We start from the raw sequence: 20,677 nt of genomic DNA, 5'->3' as shown, positions 1-20,677 counted from the left end.
TTTGTGCATCCCTATTCCTGTTTCATATTCATATTGGTAACTCTTATCATTCCGTGTACATATTCTTTCATTGTTGCATGGCTCCGCGGAATATTCGATTTTGATTGGTCGATAGTGCTACCCACAGGTCAATTATTTCTGAACAATGGCCGCTCTCAGTTAGTAATGACCATTGCCAAGGGCCACCCCTTCTCCACCGCTCTTTAACTTGAGACACTCGTTATAAAATAATGTCAAATCAATGTTCCTTCTCTCTGTAGTCTTTTATTGATTTAGAAGCCGTGTAATAAGAGGGATAATGAGCAGTGGTCACTGTCGCCAAATAACCCCCTTCAGAGCGATCCAAGACCTGAACACCCCGTCAGGGGTTATTTTGCGGTAGTGACCGTCCGGCTGCGTATTCCCCCTTACTTATCTTACTTAACCCCTGTATCACGTTCCCATTACCGGATGCTACTGATGCTGCTGGGGAGGGGCCATCTTATTTGTGTATAGCGAGCGCAACAATATTCCACTTTCCATTTTCATCCAGAAATGAAAAAGACATCTTCACTGTTAATGGTTCCGGTCATCGGCCCACGGGGAGCTGTGGCCTTGGTTTAAAGTTCCCTCGTTCCGTAACGCTGCGTGCTCTCTCTGGGTTCTGTCGTCAGCGTTCAAAGCAGCTCCTTCCAGAGGTGGAGAGCGACCGCCACCTCCGCCGCCTTCCCTCCCTCTCTCTCTCCCTCTTCCTCTCTCTCTCTCTCTCTCCAACTCACCCCAGGAGGCCATAACTGTGTCAAGAGCTTTGTTCAACTCCATATTTAGAACCTCATCATTACCGGTTGGCCCCGGAGAGCCCCGACGAAGTCCTTGTTTGATTTTTATAACTGCGCTGGAAAAGCATGGACGGCGTCTTGACCCGAGGAGACTGAAAGCGCCGCTGACATCCGGAGGCGGTGCCGCCGGCTTCCGGCCCTCCAGTTCAGTCGCGCCATCGGAGCGTTCCGTAGGTCCCAGCCCAAAATACGCCGCTCAAAACACTCAACGGCAAACAGCATATCCATCCGTCGCTATCGCCCTTCGATCGAATTCCAAACCTGCTGCTGACTGAGCCCAACTGTTTGGTTGTTAATCTCTGGGATGGAATGTGACAAACCCAGCTTGCTTCCCCCCCCTGGTGGCCTGCCGAGGGCGGCGCAGCTGGCTTTGACCCCGGGAGGCAGCTTCCTGCACCTTTTGGTCCGTGACACCGGAGGGGATCGAAATAGGAGACGGCCGCCGCACTGTAGGTTACATGCACGGAGGCACGGAGGAATAAATCCGTTTTTTTTGTGTGTTTTTTGTTTTTCCTCCTTTGAGGCTCGGTCACGTCGGCCTTCCAGCTTCTCAGTGTGGCTGGTTTGAAATGCTGAGTCAAAAACTGATCCCTATGTCGTCCTGGGAAAAGTGGCCAAGACGATATACCCCTTGATGAAGTTATTTAATAAAGTTAAAGTGTGTGACTGAAAAGCCAATTTAAAGAGCATTAGTCTTTTCCTCTGTTTTACCAAATCCTCTTTGATTAAAAATGTCACGCCTGTCTCTGTGCGCGCGGACTCCGGTAGCGAAAGGTCAGAGGTCAGACGGGGCTTAATGAAGAAGCCCGAGCGGTAAACAAGACATCAGCGCCCAGCGGTAAACAGGCGCACGAGGGACTTCCTCCCCGAGGCTGCCGGTAAAGCTGTCAACGGCTCGGCGTGAGGACGGTTAGGGAGGAACCTTACCTGAGCCCCACATCGGCGCCGTCTGAAGGCTCTGCGCTCCGGTCCCGGCAGTTGGTCCCAAAAAGCGAGCGGGTGGGAGAAGGCCCCCCCCCCCCCCAAATAAAATAGAGCGGAAAAGCTGCGGGTTCCCTCCTCTCCAGCAGGGCGACGGCGCTCGGCCGACGGCGGGTCTTCCGGTGTCACGTTACTGCGAGGAGGCTCTCGGAGAGCGGAGGAGAGTGGACGCCCCCCTCCGCCCGCGCGGCCCGTCGTCCCCCCCTGCGTGTGCTTGTCCCCTGACTCTGGCGGCCCTGCCGGCGTGCCACGCTCGCCCGCGCCTCTCCTTCTCTTGGGACGGAAGGTAACAAGTGCGCAGGATTCCGGGAGCTAATTCTGCTCCTCAAGCCGGAGGAACCTGATATGTGACGACAACTGTGGAATGAGGAGGAGGGGGAGGTAGGAATAGGAAGGGGACTGAGCAGATCAGACAAAACGACAACAACAACAACAACAACAACAACAGGCTGACAACAGAGGCGTGCGGGGAAGCGGGGCCGGCAGAATAAACCGGCACCGGCGATGTGGGCATGAGGGAGGGGGCCGGGAGTTGGGGAGACGCCGGAAAGAGTAACCGTGCGAGCGGCAGATCAGACCGGCACCGACGGGCGGGTGCAGCAGGGCCCCTCCGCCGGACTCGAAAATACATGTGCACGGAGACAGCGCTCCAGGAAAGTTTCTTTTACACGCACGCACACACACGCACTGTGATCCAGCCGCTGAAGGCTCTTCTAGTTGACGGTTGCTGCCATACTGCACTAAAAAGTGACTTTACTCCATTTGGACCTTGCTTCCATCAACAGCACCCGCGTCACCCGATGGTTGTAAATGATGTCATTTTCGCCTCATGACGGCATCATCAGGTAAAAACCATCACCATCAACATCGGGGACAAATCGATTATCAATTCGGGGGCGGGGCCATCCTCTTGAATCGGCTAGTGCACCATAAAGCTTATACCTGTTTGTATAAAGCTCATTGCTTTGTGCTTCATGTTACTTTCAGTCTTTTATAGCAGCTCTAAAATCTCTAAAAGTCAGATCTGAGGTCACGCTGATGACACAAACATGACTGCAGCGCTGTTTTCCAGCCCCCCCATCTGCTGCGTCTATCGCCAGTTAAATCGTACATTTAGATCAGATGTCCCGAAAGTGCTGGTGAGGGTCATTTGGCGCAGCCGGAGAGTGTGAAAAGAGGAGGCGGAGGAGGGCGAGGTGAAGAGGGAGGTGAGACTGACGCATGGCGCAATGTCGACTAAATGTCATTCTAATTCGGATACGCTGAAATGCCTTCAAAGCGGAGCCCGCTTCACCCGCAGCCCACAGGACGGTTACTCTGATTGAATATCTGCATCAAACCTCCCTCCATCCCCGTAATGGCCTTCGGGTTGTTTGGCGCGTGCGTGTGTGAGCGCTCTTGCGAAACTGGATCAGCTGGACGTCTGCACGTCCCACAGTGTCACTGTGCTGTTTTATTCTTCCCGGACGGCTCCCTTGGCATACTGCAGCATGCATGCTCAGAAATACAGATAAACACGCACACACACAGACACACACACACGCACATAAGTATGCACGTACACGCCTTTTGGCAACATTCCACTGAGGTGTTAATGTAAGGGACAGTGAGGAAGGGCAGTAAACTGAGGCAGTAAGCACATTTCACCATCTGAGAGCAGTGGGCTAGAGTTACACACACACACGTACACACTCCCACTACTACTTATGTGTCCACCTCTTCCCGCACGGTACTGTACTCCAGATATTCGCCGTGTTCGCTTTCTTTTCTTTTTTTTTTTTTTTTGGTTTACGAGACATTGTAATGCATGACAACACAGGCACCACATTCACACACCATCGATCTGCGATACATCACAGTGTCAGTGTCATGTTCCTGTGCTTAACTGGCGCGTATCCACTGTAGGTCCTTTGAGCAGGGTTTGAAAAAGAAGAGTGAAATACAATGCTCGCGATCGACGCTACAGATCAGCGATCGTCCACCGGCGGCCGCAGAAAATGTGAGGAGGAAAAAAAATGTGTTCCGGTGTTTGGGATAACCGTTAGTGCTGACCGGTAAATTGTATTTTCATCGCCATCGCGATATGAACATGCCCGATTAAACACATCGCCTGAGACTCGATGAATACGTTTGTTTGTTTTTTTATATCCGTCTGAGAGAGCGACGCCTTTTCGCGATCGATTAGCGAGTGGACTCGTTCTCGGTTAGAAGGCCGGACACACGGCTCTCCGGTTGAAAGAGCTCCAAACGCAGGAAGTGATGATGCGTTCATAGGAACTCGGAAAACTCAGAGGCGATGCTGCGTTCACGAGAAATCAGAAAACTGTAATTCATGTTGTTTTCCCCCAGATATTATTTTTTTGTGTCAAGAGATGTTTATGTTGAGTTAAGAGGAAAAAATATGTATTTTTATCTAATTTATCTATTTTATATATATTATTTTATTTATTTAGGTTTTACCACACCCACCAACGGCCCGTGCAAAGGCGGCAATACCGCAGCCGGCAGCAGCCAGGTCGCAGCAGGCCAGAAACCACCCGGCACCAGGTGCACCTGAACACAGCCAGCAGGGGGCCCATCCGGGGGCCCAACCGGGGGCCCACCTCGGGCAACCACACCCTCACACCCGACACAGAAACCGTAGAGCTAATACACTTCAATATTTGTTTATTTATCGCAAGTCATCATCAGTGCAATATTGGACATTGCTCATGAAAGGTGTAGTTTTCCACGTCCATTTTTCACTTTTATTTGCCTGACAAACAACTGAAAAAGCTTTTCTTCAAGACAAAACCATTGATTGTGACACCTCCCCTAAATTGAAGCCCAAATGTCTCGATCGCCCCCTGGTGGCTGGCTGCAGTACAGGCGTCGGGAGTCTGCTAACACTGATAAAGGCAAATATAAATAACATTCATTTAGCAAGAAAGTGGAAAATATTGAACAATAATAGGCCAATTAGGCCTCAATACATTTTTGTTTCATTTGAAAGTCTGGCCCCCACAGTGTCTGCTTAGAAAGATTCTGGCCTTTCGGCGACCCCGCTATTGATTATAGTCATTCACATTTACTTAGAAGAGCATCAAGATCACAAAGGCCTCCTCAGCTTTGTGCTTTGTGTTTGTCTTCATCCAAACAACTCTGGCACATCGTTTTGGAGTTGATCTGCTGGCTAAATTGAATTGCTTTTCACTTTATTTTAATCACACAAGTTTGTTGACATGTGGTAACATGAATTCATATACTGAAATAATAATAATAATAATAATAATAATAATAATAATAATAATAATAATAATAATAATAAAATAATAAACAATTATTATTATTATTACAGTATGAATAACATTAAGAATAAGAACAATCATTTTATTTTAATTGTACATGAAGAGACAATTATACTTTTTTTACAAGATGACGAAAAATAAATATAGAAAATGGATGATGGAAGGATGGGTGGGTGGATGGATGGATGGGTGGATGGATGGGTGGATGGGTGGATGGGTGGATGGATGGATGGAGGGATGGAAGGATGGGTGGATGGGGGGATGGATGGAGGGATGGATGGAGGGATGGAAGGATGGGTGGGTGGATGGATGAATGGATGGATGGAGGGATGGAAGGATGGAAGGATGGGTGGATGGATGGGTGGATGGGTGGATGGGTGGATGGATGGATGGAGGGATGGAAGGATGGGTGGATGGGGGGATGGATGGAGGGATGGAAGGATGGGTGGGTGGATGGATGGATGGATGGATGGAGGGATGGAAGGATCGGTGGGTGGATGGATGGAATGATGGAGGGATGGAGGAATGGAAGGATGGGTGGGTGGATGGATGGATGATGGATGGAGGGATGGATGGGTGGATGGATGGAGGGAGAAGTTCAAATGACTGAATTTAAATCCTGACATATTTTCTTTACGCTGATGAAGCCCCCAAATATGAACATATTTCTCCACCTTGTGGCCAAGACCCGTGTGGTGTCATGTCTGGAGATAAATCTTTTACTGTTTTCCGTTGGGGCCACATGGGGGCAGTGTTGTTCTTCTCTTCCCCTCTCTGCGTGGACGTCACAGAGCACAGCATGGGGTGAACAAGTGCATAGAATCTTACTTACCAGTGGTAGTTTTATGTCATTTCATCAGCCTGTCACTCGTCTTATACAATATTACAGCACAGTATTATCAATTTTATTCAAAAAATTGTGTGAAATCACGCTTCTCCAACGTAATGGTTGTGTTTGGACTGTTCATCGTGTTATTAAATGCTGTCATTTGGGCCCAATGTTGTGAGGAGCAGGGGAGCCGCAGTCCCTGCCCCCCCTCTTCCACTGGGATTAGTGAGTTAATGCAGCAATTCAGACACTGAGCTCCGATCAGCTGCTTAATACTGTCTCATCCCTCATAGCAGTCTTGCTCATGTGTGCATATACATATGACATGCATGGATGTAAATGCAAAGACAACAAACCATCAATCACACGCACACACACTCAAAGTGATCCACAAAGGCTGCCACACACACACACACACACACACACACACACACACACACACACACACACACACACACACACACACACACACACACACACACACACACACAAACCATGATGTTCGTGCCGTTTTGCCTATCTGGTCTATCTTATATGTCTGGCATAGTTTTATCTCAAACTACTACCATTCAAAACACACACACTCACACACACTCACACACACACACACACACACAGACACACACACACACACACACACACACACACACACACACACACACACACACACACACACACACACACACACACACACACACACACAGGATTATGGTAATCCTTGTCAAAACAAAGCAATATATTTCTATCATACCCAGTGGAGCGAGGGTTGTCCATCAGTCTGTTTATCGGGATTATCAAGGTTTTAAACCGTAGTATAACCTCCAGCATTACCTAATACTTATCTAACGCTCGGTGTCAGTTTGAAGACGAAGGGAAACCCGCCGAGACAAACAAGGGGCGGACAAATTTGGCGACGGGGGCCACAGTTCAACTGGCCACCGCGCTCCGGGCCGACCATTCCCACCGACGGGCCGCGGTCCGAGGCGACCCCCGTGACCCCCCCCCCCCCACTGCAAGCTGCCCTCTCGGTGGGTGGTCCTGGCTCCGGCCACGGTGGAACAACCGCCTCCTCCGTCACCACCAACGCTTATAGTTTCACACTGTATATTAATTTATCTGCACAGTGCTTTTCAGACTGGACGGCTCCGCAGTTTGCGTCACGTGGTATTCTTGCGTTTCCCTTTGCTTCTCCCACGCGGCCCCTTGGCGTCCGGCCGCCGGGTCCTTCAGCTCCTCACCTCCCCCTTTCAGCTGCTCTTTGACTGGAGCGCAGGGTCGGGGAGGTCGGAGCAAACAAGCTCCAGGGCCACAGCACCGCCCCCGAGCTGTTCTAACCCCAAGCGCCGACCGCCGTCAATCTTCATGGAGACGGCGGGCGGCGCCCCGGGGGGCCCCCGCGTCGTCACTTGTTGCCCGCGCTCACGTACACGTGTTGAAATCACCTTTTCGGAGAAATTTTACGTTGCCGAGTTCATTTTGCAGTCAATGCATTCTGTCCATTTTTGTCTATTTGTAAGGGATGTAATGTGCGTTTTTATTTTTTAGACGTTTTGCTCACGCTGAGTTAAAAAAAAAAAAGATGATTTATTCACTTCAGTCACATCCCTCCTTCCCTTTTCCTCCGTTGGGTTCGAACTTTCACCACCGAGCAACAGCAGCTTGAAACGTAAAGAAATATACACAAAGTAATACAGACCTGACTCGGAGTTACTCGAACTTGAGTCAGTGGAAGACTAACTAAGACCTCCTCACCCTCACTCAAGTTGTAATTTGGAGAACCGCTTTTACTGATAGTTGAGTTAATATCAGTTTTTTAAGTGACAACCTTTACTTGTGTTTTATGTTGGTGTACTGTACGCAGCTTCGGGTCGATGTGCGTGCGCGTGCCTATCTGCGCGCGTGCATTCTAGGTGGTGCGGGCGGAGTCGCCCGCTGTGTTTTGGAAGCCCCCGCATTAATTAGTTGTGTCCGTCGGCAGAAGAGGCCCGGGTTGTGCTCCCGGGGCAATGAGGTCGGAACTGACCGCCAGCTGAAAAGGGCGGGGATTACGGCGCCGCAGCGTCGGGAGAGTAAGTCACGACGCCGCGTTAATCGCCAACCCTTCATCCTGCAATCCCGCCTTCCACGTCTACGCCTTTCATTAAGGGACGGCCCCGGGGGGGATTAGCGGGGCTAAACCGCAGGCTCCAGGGAATAAAAAATAATAAAATAATAAAAAAGGAGGGATGGAGTCGAGGGGGCGGGGCTCCCGAGCGCCCGGGGGTGCCGGGTCCTCGAGGGAGAGAGAGAGAGAGAGGGGGAGAGAGAGAACGGTGAGAGACACAACAAAGTAACCCACACTGAGCGCCACGTCTGCACCACTTTATTGAGTTCACGCCCTTGGATAGTGACCTCTGTCGGGAGAATCCGTCTCAAATCCGTGGGGGGGAAAGGTCAGTCGATGGGCGTCAGCAAAATCATTTGCTATACCTCGTACTGTCCTTTTTCTCAGTCTTTTGAGGCTTTGACGCAATGCTTTCCTTTCGCGAATGAAGAAAACACGCCAGAGCGACGGGCGGGACCCCGCGCAATATCTGTCGCAATTATTACAAGCTTTAATTTCGGCGAGTTGTTACATCCGGTATCACAAATTTCACCTGAGAATCGTTTTCCTTCCCCGCAGACCTTACGGCACACCAAAAAAAAAGAAAAGCGGCTGCTACATAATGCAAATCTACGCGAAAGTATCGTAAGTGCAAAACAGGAAGAATGGACGACATAGAAAACTGGAAAACGAGGCTGACTATCAAAGCAAAACACTGTGTCACCCGGCCACAAGTAGAGACCGGGGCCACGCCCTCACAAATACACGGAAAGGGAAACCAGACGCACACGCACACACATCACGCACCAGCACACCAGACGAGAATCCATATAAATATAAGATTAGGGTATAAATAATGGTACTTGCCTTATACGTGTAATATCTGTTTTATGTTACCACAGCTGAACCAGAAGTGCTTACAGTGATCGAAACAGCCGCGCGTTAAACATGGCAGGCTATCTATCCTGACTGCCTTCACACCTGCGGTTATAATGGTCAAAATTACATCATCCATTAAAACCTAAGAGCCTTTAATTATTTGGTAATTCATTAACGCAACAGTCAATTCTGTTCTAAGTTCAGCTTTTCTTCACAGGGTTTGGTGCTTAGCTCCTGTAAACTCTGTGAATGCGCCGCGCACACGTGCACCGTCCTCGTTCTATCTCTTCAACTACGGAGTTCTCCACTGCGCTGGGCGGGTCCTCTCGTCTTCACGCATGTAATGCAATTAGTTCTGATGAATGGAAGTCTGGGGGGGGGGGGGGGGGTGGAGGAGAGTGTGGCCCTCTAGTGCCTGTAGGTCATCTGCGGAGGGGCCATGTGCGGCGGGTGGTAGGAGTCATACGGCACATCTACGTGCACCTCGTAGGAGGCCGCCTGGTACATGACGTGGCCCCGCGACGCCGTCTGCTCCAGCGAGGTCGGGGAGTAGTGGTGAGAAGGCTGGTAGTGCGGTGACGGCTCCTGCTTGGATATCAAGTTGTTGCCGATGCTGAGAGGCGGGGTCGGGGGGCCGTCATACGGGGGGGTCCCCATCCCGACGCTGTTATAGTCGCTTGGGGAGTGGTGGTCACTCACCACCCCTTTCATGGCCCTCAGGTGGAGCAGGTGAGCCGAGTCCAAGCTGCCGTACGGAGGGCTCGGCAGGCCGGGGGAGGAGTACCCCAAGGCGCCGACGCCCATGCCGACCACGCCCAAAGCGGTCGGAGCCCCCCTGGCCAAGTGCCTGTCCTCGGGCCCCTCTCCCGCACAGGGGACCGGGCCGAGCTGCAGGCAGCCGGCCACGAGGTTGCTGGTGGGCTGAGAGAGGCCCTTGCACAGAGTCTCCAGGAAGGCGCGGCTTTCGATGGACTGCCCTCCCTCCAGGGCCTCGGACAGGGCGCAGATGTAGTTGCGGGCGAGCCGCAGGGTCTCGATCTTGGACAGTTTCTGGGTCTTGGAGTGGCAGGGCATGATGGTGCGCAGGTTTTCCAGGGCGTCGTTCAGGCCGTGCATGCGCGAGCGCTCCCTGGCGTTGGCCTTCACCCGCCGGGCGCGGAAACGCTCCTGCCGCGATTTGGTCATCCGCTTCCTCTTGGGCCCCCGCCTCTTGGGCTCGCTCTTGTCGTCTTGTCCGTCCTCTTCGTCGTCCTCGTCCTCCTCCACGTCCTCGCTGCCTATTTCCCTGCCGTGGTGGTCCATGGCGCCGGACCTGTAGCAGTGTGCTTCCTCCCCGTCCGGAGAGCTCATATCGCCGTCCATCCACTCTAGAGGACTGACGTCTTCATCCTCTTCTCCCTGCCGCACGTAAGGCTTGGCCATTGTCAAACTCTGAGCGGAGAAAACAGGAGAGAACACAAGAGAAAATAATGCATCTGTCAAACCATATCCGTCAAGTTCTTTTGCATTGGAAACAGCCCCATTATCCAAAAGAACAATTGATAAAAAGCCATATGCCTATGCTTCATTTAAAAAAAGCATTTCGACATAATATTCAAGATGTCGAAAGAAATCCTTAGAGAATTTATATCGACTAACAAGGTAAATGTCCTCAGCTTCAATTTCACGCCAATCACTTCACTTTTGATTGCTGATGTGTCCTCATTGGCTCCTTCCAACGCTTTGCCTGGCTGTAGGTTAATACGGCTTCACGCTGTTTATCAAGGCCAAGACCGAGAAACCTATATCTTGCTAAGTGGTAACCTATATATAGCGTCTTATCCTTTGGTCCGTTCACTACTACTGAGTGCCAAGGTGAGCCAGAGGTCAAGCCCCGAATAAAATTTCCTCCTGTCAGTATTTCATGTTTATTATATGGGCAAATAATGAACAACATACGGTGAAGAATCCTCCTTTTTTTTACCTCAACCAGAAGAGATAAATATTTTAACCTCTAATTTCAGCACTGGTCAGCTCCCGGCTCCCTGTGGCCTCTAGCACCACAGGTGTCTTGGAACTAGTCAGACGAATCTATACAGGGGTGTACTGCACAAGTAAGATCCATTTCATTAATTAAAGTCATTTGTCCCCGGGGTTCCTGGTGATGGATTTTTTTTATCTTTTATTTTTTATATACCTGTCCTATTCCTGTTTATTTTGTCCCCTGTGTCCCTCTTCACAGGACTCCACCTCTCCCTGCAACAGAAGGGCTGGGAGCCTAATCCCAGAGAACTTGAAAACTCGTAATTCCAGACCAGCTAAAGTCAGTGACATGATGCTTCAATCTGGGACACCGCGGGATTTGCGCCGTGGATGAAGCGGCGACCATGGGATTAATTTAAGGTCCCAGATCAGTGGGAAAACTCCGAATGAAATACAACAGGCCTCGCATTTTTACAATTGTGAAATATTCTCTCCGTCCCCCAACTGCATTGTCCTCATTTGTCCGCCTATTTTATAAATAACAACTAAATCATAACTAAATCAACATCATAACTCTTTGGGCGCTGAATTAAGTGTATGCCCACAGTAATCGCAAAGGCAAAGATGAATATATCACTAGTTATTTAGAGTTATTTATATAGCACCTTATTGATCAGAGAAATTAAAACAAACATTGTTCAAGTGAAAACACACACATAGTGATCTTATTTCAAATGTTTGGACCTTAAAACCCCCGGATCACGGCAAACACTTAACACAGAGTAGTAGTTACAAACATGTCACAAGAACAGATTGTACCTCATGTTAGAATTAATCTCAACAGATTGTAATTTTTTTTACATACCCCCAAAAACGCCTTTCTTTGGATGTTGCTCGGCGGGTGGTGTTTTAATTTTTTTCAGGAGAGCAAATTATTTTGTTTATTCAACGTCCATCAAGCAACCAAAAAGATAAAGTTGTGTATGCTGTTTTATTTCTCTTGTCCCGTCTGAGTGTCAGCCAGCCCCCAGCAGTGCGCACTGTAGGCCCGCTGCGCCGGCGCTGCGTGTTTTAATCCGCTCCAGGCTCCGCCCACTTCGTCTCATTAATAATGTGCGTGCGTCTGCGCGTGTCCGGCCCGTGGCCACCGCCACCTCCCCGCCCTGAGCGCACCTCCACCCCTCCACCCCTCCACCCCTCCACCCCTACCCCGAAACACACACCCAGTGTGTGTGTGTGTGTGTGTGTGTGTGTGTGTGTGTGTGTGTGTGTGTGTGTGTCCGTGCGTGCGTGCGTGTGTGTGTGTCTATGTGTCTATCTGTGTGTGTGTTTTAAGACATTTCGCTGCATTTATGTATGAATGAATGTATATGTATGTGACAAATAAAACTCTTCAATCTTGAATCTTTATGTGCGTGTGTGTGTGTGCGTGCGTGTGTGTGTAGGGGTGGGGGGGTTATAGTGCCTTATGTGCACACATAAGTGCACGTCAGAGCTTTTGTGCGTCGTCCAAACAGCCGAATCCACGCTGTTGCATTAAACGCTGCAGGGACGCATTCACTGGGCTGAGACTAACTTCATGTGACAGCTTGAAGTTCCCTGAGCAGGTGCTCCGTCCTTCCTCCAGTCATCCCTCCATCCATCCATCCTCCTGCCATCATTCATCCTCCAGTCATCCATCCTTCATCCACACGTCCATCCTCCTACAGGGTCATCCATCCTTCCTCCAGTCATCCTTCCATCCTTCCTCCAGTTATCCCTCCATCCATCCGTCCTCCAGCCATCATTCATCTTCCAGTCATTCACCCTTCCGCCAATCATCCATCCACCTTTCCTTCTTCTTCCAGATCATTCCTCCAATCATCCTCCAATTATCCATCATCCTCCTTCCAGCTATCCATCCTTGTACCAGTCATCCATCCTTATCCGTCCTTCCTCCAGTTTATTACTCCTCCAGTCATCTACCTTCTTCCGGGCCATCCACCCTTCCTCCTGTCAGCCATCGTTCTTCTGGCCTTTAATATAATATGGGGGGGGTTTGGGGGGAAGATAAAATAAAAGATAAATTAAAAAGTTAACAAATATTTGAATTGTAGATATTTTTTGATAAATAATATTTTCAGGAACAATAAAGATAAAATTGCAAAAAAAGACCACGCACGGACCTCTACGGTTTAACGAAAAGTAATCCGGCCTGCGTGAATTTGCATTTTGACCAATCCCACCCGCGACCTAAAATCAGTTTGACACCCCTGGTTTAGAGGTTAGAGGCCTCCGCCGCCTTCAACTTATACATATACAAACTGAAATACTGCTCGATAAATCAGAATTGCCCCTTCTTAATGCTCTTTAACATCAGGCAGATAAATGGCTTTTATAATTGTACAATATGGGCATATCATTCAGTAGGTCTGCATATAAAAAATGTTGGACAACAATTAACATAATGTCATTTTGTAAAATATCAAAGAGAAGAGTCCAGTTCTGTGCAGTAACCCATGATGGTGTTCTCTGGTGGAGATCACAGTTTTAATATTAAAAGATTACATTTTACTCTTGTTTGCCATAATAATTAAGATCCTGTTTGGTCTATTTTTTCTATGACATAAGTTAGTTTTATATAATACAATATAATATAATATAATATAATATAATACAATATAATAAAATATAATATAATATAATATCATATAATATCATATAATTACAGGTTAATGATATTACTGGTGTATTATATCAAATTATATTAAAGGCCATTGCACAGAATATATGCTTGTATGTGCATACGTGCATTTAATGATGAATAGAATCATGCGGTGTGCCAGAGAGGCTCCAGGATGAGAACTGTGCACCCAAAGGATCGACTCCTCGCGCCCCGCTCCCTCCCACCCCGACGGGCCTCCTCCGCTGCTCCTCCCCCCGGGTCCCCGGCGTTCCTGTTCCACACCTGCAGCCTGAAATGGGAATAGCCGAGCCGGTCTGTCGCCTCCCAAGAGTGGAAGTAGCTGGGGAATATCGTGGCCGGGGCCTGCTGTCCCCACATAAAGCAGCTCCGCAGTTTGTTCCGACAACTCCGAGGGCACATCCTATAACAGCACGAGGCATCACCCACGATGACATTATTCTGGAACTTTACACAAGCTGAAATAATTGCTTGCTTTTCGTTTCAAGTTTTTTTTTACGGCGTGAAATGGTTCGTCCAATCCCCCTTGTTCCACAAGTGGCGCTAGAATCTGCGGAAGAACTCAAGGTGCGCGGCCAAGCTCGCGTTGGCAGCTCTGACCTCCTGCCGCCAACGGAGCTCGCGCTCTGCGTCGTCTTTTGTAAAAAAAGGCGCAGATGCACGTTCATCCTCCGCTGGCCACTCACCTGACTTGACATCTTCATACTGCATCTGACTGTGACCCCCTATGGGGAAAGCCTTTCCACCCTATGGAGCCGTGTTTGGGTGTTTGTTTGAACGCGGGGAGGTTCACTACTCAAACGAGAAGCGAAGAGCAGATGAACCTCCGTCGCCCCACTCTAGTGAACACATTAACATGACCTTCTCCTCAATCCCCAGCGCTCCTGTGTGGGACAGGAAAAGTGGGAAAGTCCATCTGTCAGACTGGGAATCCTCGGAGAGATGCCAGAACATGGGGAGTGTATGCGTGTGTATGTGTGTGTGTGTGTGTGTGCGCCTGCGTTCGTGCGTGCGTGCATGCGCGTGTGTGTGTGTGTGTGTGTGTACTTCTTTTTTTGTCATGCATGAAGAAGTGTATAGAAATGGAGATGTATGTCAGGCTTTAAATGATTAGCAGTTTTTGAAACAATGCGATCGGTAACTTTCCAGGAAAAAAACACACTTTCTTCCCTCCGCTGTTCTCGTTGGTGCTGGACCCTCATTTTCCAACCTCCACTCACACGAGGGCTTAAACCTTAGAAGAATATTTCGAAGGCTGATTTCTCCAAATTATTAAATGTACGCTGACATGTAATTGTAATTTGTAGTTATAATTAGTAATGTAATAATTATAATTATTAATAAATTTGGAATGTAATTTGATTTGCAGCATGAGACTTGGTTCGCTGCTCCAAAAATGATTGAATAAATTGTTAAATATATTGCACCAGCAGTTCTCCGAAAACAGATATAAATGATGAGAGTGTTATGAAGGCGCAGAGTTTCTGTCCCGTCCACTCAGACACAGATGTCCACCTCGGGTTCAAACAACTTTGGCTGGATCTGATCCTAAGTGCTCACAAGGCCACCTGGCTTTGCATATCACTGCGTATTCTTTGTAACTTCTCCAAAATATGTTCTCCAAAATATCAATGACAATAGTTTTTTGGACCTTTCAGGGGAGCATTGTGGGAAAAAAAACGAACAACGGAGAATGAATGTTACTTTATGTTTCATGGTCCCCCATCAACTATGAACATGGCCGCCACCTAAGCCCGACTTGAACCTCCCTCCAGCCCGGACCCTGGGGATACAGGGGTGATGCTGACCATGTGTCCTTCAAACTCACCATCTCATTGACGGGGTCCCTCCACGAGGTAAAATAGACCTCTCCACCCCCCACCCACCCCTCTCCCCCAGCCCCCAGCCCCTGCCGCCTCACCCCTTAAACCCCCATAACCCTTCCCTAAACCCCGTGCTGGCCTCCTGTTGTGTGTGCTCATTGGCTGACCGCCTTCAGGCGTCCCATCTCCGCAGGTCCATTGTCTGGCTCCATAAGCAGCTTTGTTTCTGCATGTGCAGCTGGGCGCGCCCGCGTGGCCATTAACCACAACACGCTAAAGGCGGGTTCGGGATAATATAATTACTAAACAAAAGTCAGGTGGCACGCAATATCTGCCAGAAGAAGCCCATGGGGGGGGGCATGCGAGTATGGGCTGGCGGGTGGCCAGCTATAATTTGATTATGAAGTTGTGTGAGCAACAAAAGAAACAATTGAATCCTTTTCTTTTATTTGGCACACTGGGATTTAATTTAATTCCATTTGGGTTTTCCAACAGAGGGAGTGTGAAAAGAGAAGATTTACTCTTCCAATTTCTAGAGTCGCCGGCTCAGAAAATGTAATGTCGTCGGACAAAATTGCAATGGAGAAATTCTTCCTCGGGCTAACATTATTGTCAGTTCAATGTGATACTCGGTCAGTATGTGAGGCCCAAAGCGGATGAATCCTGAAAGGCGCTGGTTTCTCTCATGAAGTGACTGGTCTTGTGCCCTTGTCGTGCATGAATGCAGAGGGACTGGTGGACAATGGGATCAGTGGCAGATTCATCTCCTGTTATACTTTCTTTAAACAGGGCTGCAAGCGTGCAGCCCTGTTCTGTCGGGAGACCCAGAATTGATCCTGTTAGTCACCCTAGATGAGTGAAAGAGTAAACTCAACCCCCATCCCAGCTGGAGACGCACGCACGCACACACACACACACACACATGCGCCTTCACACGCGCACGCAAGCACATACACACACACACACACACACACTTAACCCCAGCTGGGGTGCTACACACACGGCTTTACGGAGCGGACAGCTGATAGAAATAGGGTTAACTAGTGGCTACTGTTTGGAGTAGGTCAAGCAGAACGAGATCTGTTAATGTTGTTTTGTTTCTACAGTTTGAACTGCAAAAGGCTGCATTTTGTTTTTGTTTATCTGTTTGATTAGACAGTGAGTGATTGTGTCAAGTGCACACATGCTCTTACGGTTGAAGGTTGCACCCGGGCATTGTGCCCACTTTGCGCGCCTCAATGTCCGTTGTTTACTCCATTAGGCACCGTTTGATCGTGCCCCTGGGAGGGCGCTGGATTCTCATGCTCTTCAAAGAGTTTTGCTGCAGACTTATAAACAATTACGTGACATAAGCAGGTGCTACGCATTCATACAACTTCAAATCTTTTAACTGGTCCAATCGGTGCATTTTGCTTCGATATGAAATGTATATTTGTACACCTCGATATATATTTCTGTTTTATTTTTTATTTTTGTGAGAAGTTATGACAGACATTCATCATTTTAGCTTCCTGTTGCGCAGTAGATGCCTGCCTTAGCTGGGTGGAGTGGAGGGGAAGGCGGAGCCAATGAACTTCTTCCCGTCACCATAGAACGAATTATCCCAGGTGTAAGTCTGGATGATCAACTGCTTTCCTCCCAAACTAAGATAACACCTGAGAATAAAGAAGACAAATTAAAATAAAAATAAAAAGTACAGCATACTGTGCAATTTTCCCTGTTTTTCATAGGGTATACAGTACTTACTGCTTCCCGGGGCGAGCGATGTAGCAGAGGCTGTACATGGCAAAGTCAAACTCGGGACTGCAGCCAATGATGGCAGAGCCAACCTGCTTAAAGTAGCCCTGCCACTCGAACTGCATACCCATAACATCAGGGTAGTTGAGCCACTGAAAGAAAGAAAGAAAGAAAGAAAGAAAGAAAGAAAGAAAGGAAGAAAGGAAGAACGTCTAAATACACAATAAACATAGTCATTTATTGGATTATTCAGATATTTTGCAACCTTGCAGGCCTTAATGAAAAATTAGTTCCCGTCATTTGTAACTGTTAGTAGCACAACCTCGCTGAACACTTTACCACTGAGAAACTTACCACTGATAAAATTCATGGGTTGCAAACTTTTTTCAGTATAACATATAAAGTGAGATTACAGAAATTTGATTTAACATCATTTTCTTTTCCGAGTTAAACGCTTGGCCCATAGGAGTGCATTTAACCAGCGTGAGAAGCTGCAGCAGAGTGGTAAGTTTTCAGCCAGGTTCTACCATGAACAGTTATAAATTGTCTGTGTTAAAACGTCTGGGTTAAAAGATGGACAACCTATCCTTTACGGCAATATGGCGATAGAAGGACGTCACACAGCTGCTTATCGCCGCTGATATTAACATATTATTGAATAATAACATATGATTAATTAACGAGGTCATCCTACAGGTCCGTTAAAGCTGTGGCTGTAGTAGTTCAGCAGGCCCCTTTTCTCCAGAAGATAGAACCGAATCCAGTTGTGGAAACCAGAGACCTTTCCTCCCTTGATCTCTCCTGGAATCAAATGTATTATCTTTAGTATCAGAGAGAAAAACTATATTTACGGCATATACATCTTGTCTGAAAAAAAACCCCCATCTGTCTAACCGGCAAAGATGTGCTCAAAGCCGCTGGAATCCATTTTTTTATTGTTTCTGGAGTAGAGACCAAACCACATCATCTTCAAGTCCTGGATGAACTCCTCCTCTGACGCATACCGGCCTGGAAACACATCGTACGAGGCGTTATCACTTATTCGTATCACGCATAGAAGATTATGCACGATCATTCAATAGTTATTAAGCTGTGATACCTTTGGTGTACAGGAAAGAGAAGAGCTCCCTGCCCAGCTCGGTGTTTAACATGGTTTCCTTGAGGAAGGTCTCCTGCTCGGCCAGCTGCTGGGGGCTGAAGTCCTCCGCCTCGCCCGTCACCCTGTGGTAGTTGTCCAGCAAAGCCAGTAAGGCAGCGTAGGTGGGCCTGGAGAACAGAGCTCCCTCGTCCACATACTGGTACAAACTGACACAAGGAACGAAAAAAAAAGAACCAACGACAAGAAGTTACTCGCAGCCGTTTTTGGTCGTGACTTTTTTTTTTTTTTTTTTAAGAACACACACCAAGAGATGACGAAAGGAGGAAAAAAAAAAAAAAAAAAAAAAAAGGTTAATTTCCTCACGGGCGAGGGGAGAGGTCATTTTGGGCGTCAGTGTCGGAGTCGTCCACCAAGGCCTGAGGACTGATGACCAGCTGGGACGCCGAAGCCTTGTTTGAATCCAGGACATAGAGAGTCTCGGAGAGCGCCTTGATCTCAGCGTCGCTGATCACATCTCCACCAGCACCGCCTCCATCACCTAGGTCAGTGTAGCACACACAAACACACACACACAAACACACGGAGTGGACCAACTTCATCGTTCGACGATTTGAGTAGTTTACGCCACACGACGCCGAAAACACAAGTGAGCGAGGGGCCTAGTGCAGTCTCACAGACACTTTTAAGTTTGTGTATGTTACATATGACAACAGTGACCTCTGGTGGCTGGTCTGGTAATAAAGTCAGACCACACACACGGACGGCGCAAACAGATGGACTTTCCCCGGACCGAGCTTCAGACCATCCCTCAATTTAGAAAGACAGATAAATTCTTCAATATTCTAGTGTATAGGTTAGACCTCCGCGTCAAGGCCTCACTGTCTGGCTGCCGTTGTTTGCTTACGCCCCCTGACACCAGAAATGCGTCAGGTGTCCGAGGTGAAGTAACTTAAAAAAAGAGGTTGAGAAAAAAAACTAAAAACTAAATAAAGATAGCAGGTTAACGTAGGCGAAGCGCCACGGAGCGCAGATGCGCGTCGGTGATCGTGAAGGCGGTGCGTGGTCGCTCTTACTGCCGCAGAGGTCTGAGTGGTCGGCACAGCAGTTGTTGTACCGGCTGCACTGGGAGTTGCAGTGACACTCGTTCTGAGAGTTATATTTCTCATCACACCTGCCCTTGCAGGACGTGGACCCTGCTGGAGAGAGAGAAAACACCACGATGTGCCCCCCGGCGGAAGAAAAAAACGTCCGACTCGCTCATTGTGTTCCCCACTCGGTGTGGACGGCGTGTGTGTGTTTCGTACCCTTGCAGACGTCAGCGTAGTCGGAGCAGCAGTCGTTGAAGCTCTCGCAGGAAGGGTTGCACTGGCAGGAGAAGCTGCTGTCCGTTCCGTAGCCACAGCGACCCTCACACGAGTCGATGGTGTCTGTGAGCCAGAGGGGACGGGTTTTGAAACGGGTCAATGCGAAACGTGGAGATTATATTGTGCGCGGCATCAACCTGCGGGGGAAAAGATGACGATAGAGCGGGTGGATCGGTCGGAAATATGAAAAAAAGAGGGCGTATGAGAGCGTCTGCACTCTTATCTTACTGCTGTGCACCCGGCAGGCCAGGGTCACCCAGAGGGCGAGGAAAGGAATTATCATCCGCATGGCTCACCCCCGCAACCGCGAAACAAAGTGCAGCGAAGAACACTCCGCCCTCTCTTTTATTAACTTTTGTTTATTATTTACTTTATACAGACCAATCACATTGCGACACTCACACAAAGCCAGCCCCAAAGTGAGAGCTCGCTCGTTGATCGTTTGTTTTGGCCTCTGGGGGAAAATACACAACTTCTAAGGAAAAGGGTGATAACATAATGATAGCAATTATCAAGTCTTGTTTTCAATAGGGGTAAGGAGTTTAATTTTAGTATGTTGTACATGTACTATGTGGTGTTTGAGATCCATACATTTCTATGGATTGCACTTGCATTCGGAAAGCATACGCCCGCGGCGCCTAAATGAATCACCGTGAATGATCATTTCAAACATTTTGTTGCATTGTTCCACTGTATGTTTAAAATGCAGATGGAAAATGACACGTACGCATAAACGTACCAACACTCCCTGAGGGTTTTTTCTGTTCGTTTCTTCAATGACAACCTCCAGATGTTCCATTTCACAGGGCTTGCGCAAGGCACCCAGAGCGGCCTTCCTTCCCCGGTGTCCCTGATCATGACGGGCACGTGCTCCTCCCAAACACCTGTTCAATGATATGAATATGTGCAACATCCATGTGCAGCTGCATCATGAGAGAATCAATGTCGATGGGCATTTATGGTGGTTAAAGCCTCTATAACTGCTGAATCCTCAGCACGCATTAAACTGGTACCTGTACTTTACTTCAATTCTTTAGAAGTTGCTGTCTTACACTGGGACTCAAACACCATATGAAATCAAAAAGGTGTATATAAAACATTGAGCAATGTTCAAACGCGTGGATTTTCTACA

General features: G+C 48.3%; 3 protein-coding genes across 4 annotated transcripts in view; all 3 read right to left on the bottom strand.

The window, feature by feature from the left end:
* Positions 1-20,677, bottom strand: part of LOC307230489 (zinc finger protein 385A-like) — a 187,547-nt gene that overhangs the window by 20,644 nt on the left and 146,226 nt on the right. The window contains exon 1 of one of the 2 annotated variants that reach the window (XM_080000913.1): positions 1,746-1,985. The exons of the other annotated variant lie outside the window; for it this stretch is intronic. Within the exon in view, the coding sequence (XP_079857039.1) occupies positions 1,746-1,758 (13 nt within the window). The 5' untranslated portion in view covers positions 1,759-1,985. Of the gene's footprint in view, positions 1-1,745; positions 1,986-20,677 lie in introns of those variants that run through there. 2 annotated transcript variants of the gene reach the window in all.
* LOC307230707 (neurogenic differentiation factor 4-like) lies at positions 9,286-10,299 on the bottom strand (the record flags this gene model as incomplete). Its single annotated transcript, XM_080001144.1, has 1 exon — positions 9,286-10,299. The coding sequence occupies one exon, from the start codon at positions 10,297-10,299 to the stop codon at positions 9,286-9,288; it is 1,014 nt and encodes a 337-aa protein (XP_079857270.1).
* Positions 16,859-19,844, bottom strand: endou (endonuclease, polyU-specific). The gene is made up of 9 exons (XM_080000080.1): positions 19,774-19,844; positions 19,486-19,608; positions 19,255-19,377; positions 18,545-18,719; positions 18,182-18,387; positions 17,977-18,090; positions 17,777-17,883; positions 17,092-17,234; positions 16,859-17,000 (listed from the first exon to the last, which is right to left on the bottom strand). The coding sequence occupies exons 1-9, from the start codon at positions 19,832-19,834 to the stop codon at positions 16,880-16,882; spliced, it is 1,173 nt and encodes a 390-aa protein (XP_079856206.1). The 5' UTR covers positions 19,835-19,844; the 3' UTR covers positions 16,859-16,879.

This window comes from Zeus faber (assembly GCF_960531495.2).
Source record: "Zeus faber genome assembly, chromosome: 5".
NCBI classification, from domain to species: Eukaryota; Metazoa; Chordata; class Actinopteri; order Zeiformes; family Zeidae; genus Zeus; species Zeus faber.
Note: the sequence above shows the minus strand (reverse complement) of the source record. Positions and strands in the feature narration are given on the sequence as shown.

Excerpts from the sequence above, each read along its gene's own strand:
- endou (XM_080000080.1), bottom strand. The coding sequence starts at position 19,834 with ATGCGGATGATAATTCCTTTCCTCGCCCTCTGGGTGACCCTGGCCTGC. Across the intron at positions 17,884-17,976 it reads CTTTGAGCACATCTTTGCCG|GAGAGATCAAGGGAGGAAAG; the intron begins GTTAGACAGATG and ends ATTTGATTCCAG. Across the intron at positions 17,235-17,776 it reads GCCACAGCTTTAACGGACCT|TGGCTCAACTACCCTGATGT; the intron begins GTAGGATGACCT and ends TCTTTCTTTCAG.